General features: G+C 35.2%; 1 protein-coding gene across 1 annotated transcript in view; it reads right to left on the bottom strand.

Annotated features, from left to right (window-relative positions):
* LOC130974697 (protein Ycf2-like) overlaps positions 1-668 on the bottom strand; it is a 675-nt gene extending 7 nt beyond the window's left edge. The window contains exon 1 of the mRNA XM_057899555.1: positions 1-668. This exon is cut by the window's left edge and continues 7 nt beyond it. Coding sequence (XP_057755538.1) covers positions 1-668 — 668 coding nt within the window.
* Between the last annotated feature and the right edge of the window lie 1,119 nt (positions 669-1,787).

Here is a 1,787-nt window from a genome sequence, read left to right as displayed (position 1 = left end):
AATGATTCGTTATTGGAGCAGATAGCAACAACCATTTCATCCGGGAAAAGCCATCTTTTTCTCAACAATGTCTTTGTCATTTGATCCAATAGCGTTCCGTTAGATAGGAACATATTTGATAAATATTGATAACTCTCGGATAGAGTATTAGAACGGAAAAATCCATTAGATAATGAACTATTGGTTCTAAGCCATCTCTGGCGATGAATCAACAATTCGAAATGCTTTTCTTGCGTATTCTTGATAAACCAGCGTTTATATATAGATGTAGGAAGATCTGTTTGGGAAGTAAGAAGCCCCTTTGACATCTCTTCATCTGCAAAGAATTGTCGATGTGAAAACACAGAGACAGAGACAAAAGGCTGATCTTTCAATAGGAAAAAGAGTGGATCCGCAGGGTCCCAAATGAATTGGCTTATTTGAAAAAAGCCTTGTTCTTTGGAAGATCTATCTCGTGTCTGGTACTGCATGGTTCCACCCTGCAAGAACTCCGAATCATTCTCTTGAAGCTCATCCTCTTCCTCATAAATGATCCGCTTGCCCCGAAATGACCTGGCCCAATAGGGAAATCCCAATTCATTAGGCCTTTCGATACAATTAAATAGAAAGCCCCAAGGGCGCCATATTCTAGGAGCCCAAACTATGTGATTGAATAAATCCTCCTCCATCTGTTGCGGGTCGAGGACTCCTTCCCCTTCTTCAAACTCCGATTCATATTTTTCATAGAGAAATCTCTGATCAACGATAAAACAAGATCCTTTTTGAAGGTTACAGATTCGGTCAAGAGGAAGAAACCTATAATATTGTGGCTGCTCATGGTTATTTTGGACGATTGATCTTCCAATATGCTAGTTTCAACAATTCTCGTTCTTTACATTTCTTCCTAGCTGCTTGGCCTGTAGTAGGTATCTGGTTTACCGCGTTAGGTATTAGCACTATGGCTTTCAATTTAAATGGTTTCAATTTCAACCAATCTGTAGTTGATAGTCAAGGTCGTGTAATTAACACCTGGTTAGATTGGGGCGTGGACATAAGGGTCTTTATGACACAATCAATAATTCACTTCATTTTCAATTAGGTCTTGCTCTAGCCTCTTTAGGAGTTATTACTTCCTTGGTAGCTCAACACATGTACTCTTTACCTGCTTATGCGTTTGTAGCGCAAGATTTTACTACTCAAGCGGCATTATATACTCATCATCAATACATCGCAGGAAGCGTGCTTTTTGTTGGACTTGGGCCAACTTGTATAACTTGTAAGCCAAAAAGGCTGCTTGTATGTGTGGCAGGTCTGAAAAGTTTTTTCTTTGATGCTAGAGCGTTGATGATTGATTGATAAGATTTGAGATTTTTTTACAAGAAGGAGATTAAAAAGAGAAAGTATTACGAGAAAGTTTTTATTATATTTTTCTAACACAAGGAATAAGATGAGTTAATAATAATGTTGTTAATGTTTATGCCACTCACTGTTAACTATTCATGTAAATTTAACATTAGGATAACATTGAATCCGTTTATAATTTTTTGGGATAGAAATAGGATATTTGAAATATTATGCACCAAATTAGAATTTGTCCTAAACGTTGAGAACTAAAATAGTACGTTATTCTATTTTATAGTACAACAAGAGTAAACTAACAAAATGATACAAAAAAAAGTTTGTAGCACTTACAAAACAAATTCAAAAAAATACTAACGATAAATAAGGATTCTTTATTTTAATAAATTAAATAAATGTAATCATTATCGAAATAAATAATTTAAAAAATTAATACTGAAATCTGTTCC

Source organism: Arachis stenosperma, chromosome 4, assembly GCF_014773155.1.
Source record: "Arachis stenosperma cultivar V10309 chromosome 4, arast.V10309.gnm1.PFL2, whole genome shotgun sequence".
Classification (NCBI taxonomy): Eukaryota; Viridiplantae; Streptophyta; class Magnoliopsida; order Fabales; family Fabaceae; genus Arachis; species Arachis stenosperma.
Note: the sequence above shows the minus strand (reverse complement) of the source record. Positions and strands in the feature narration are given on the sequence as shown.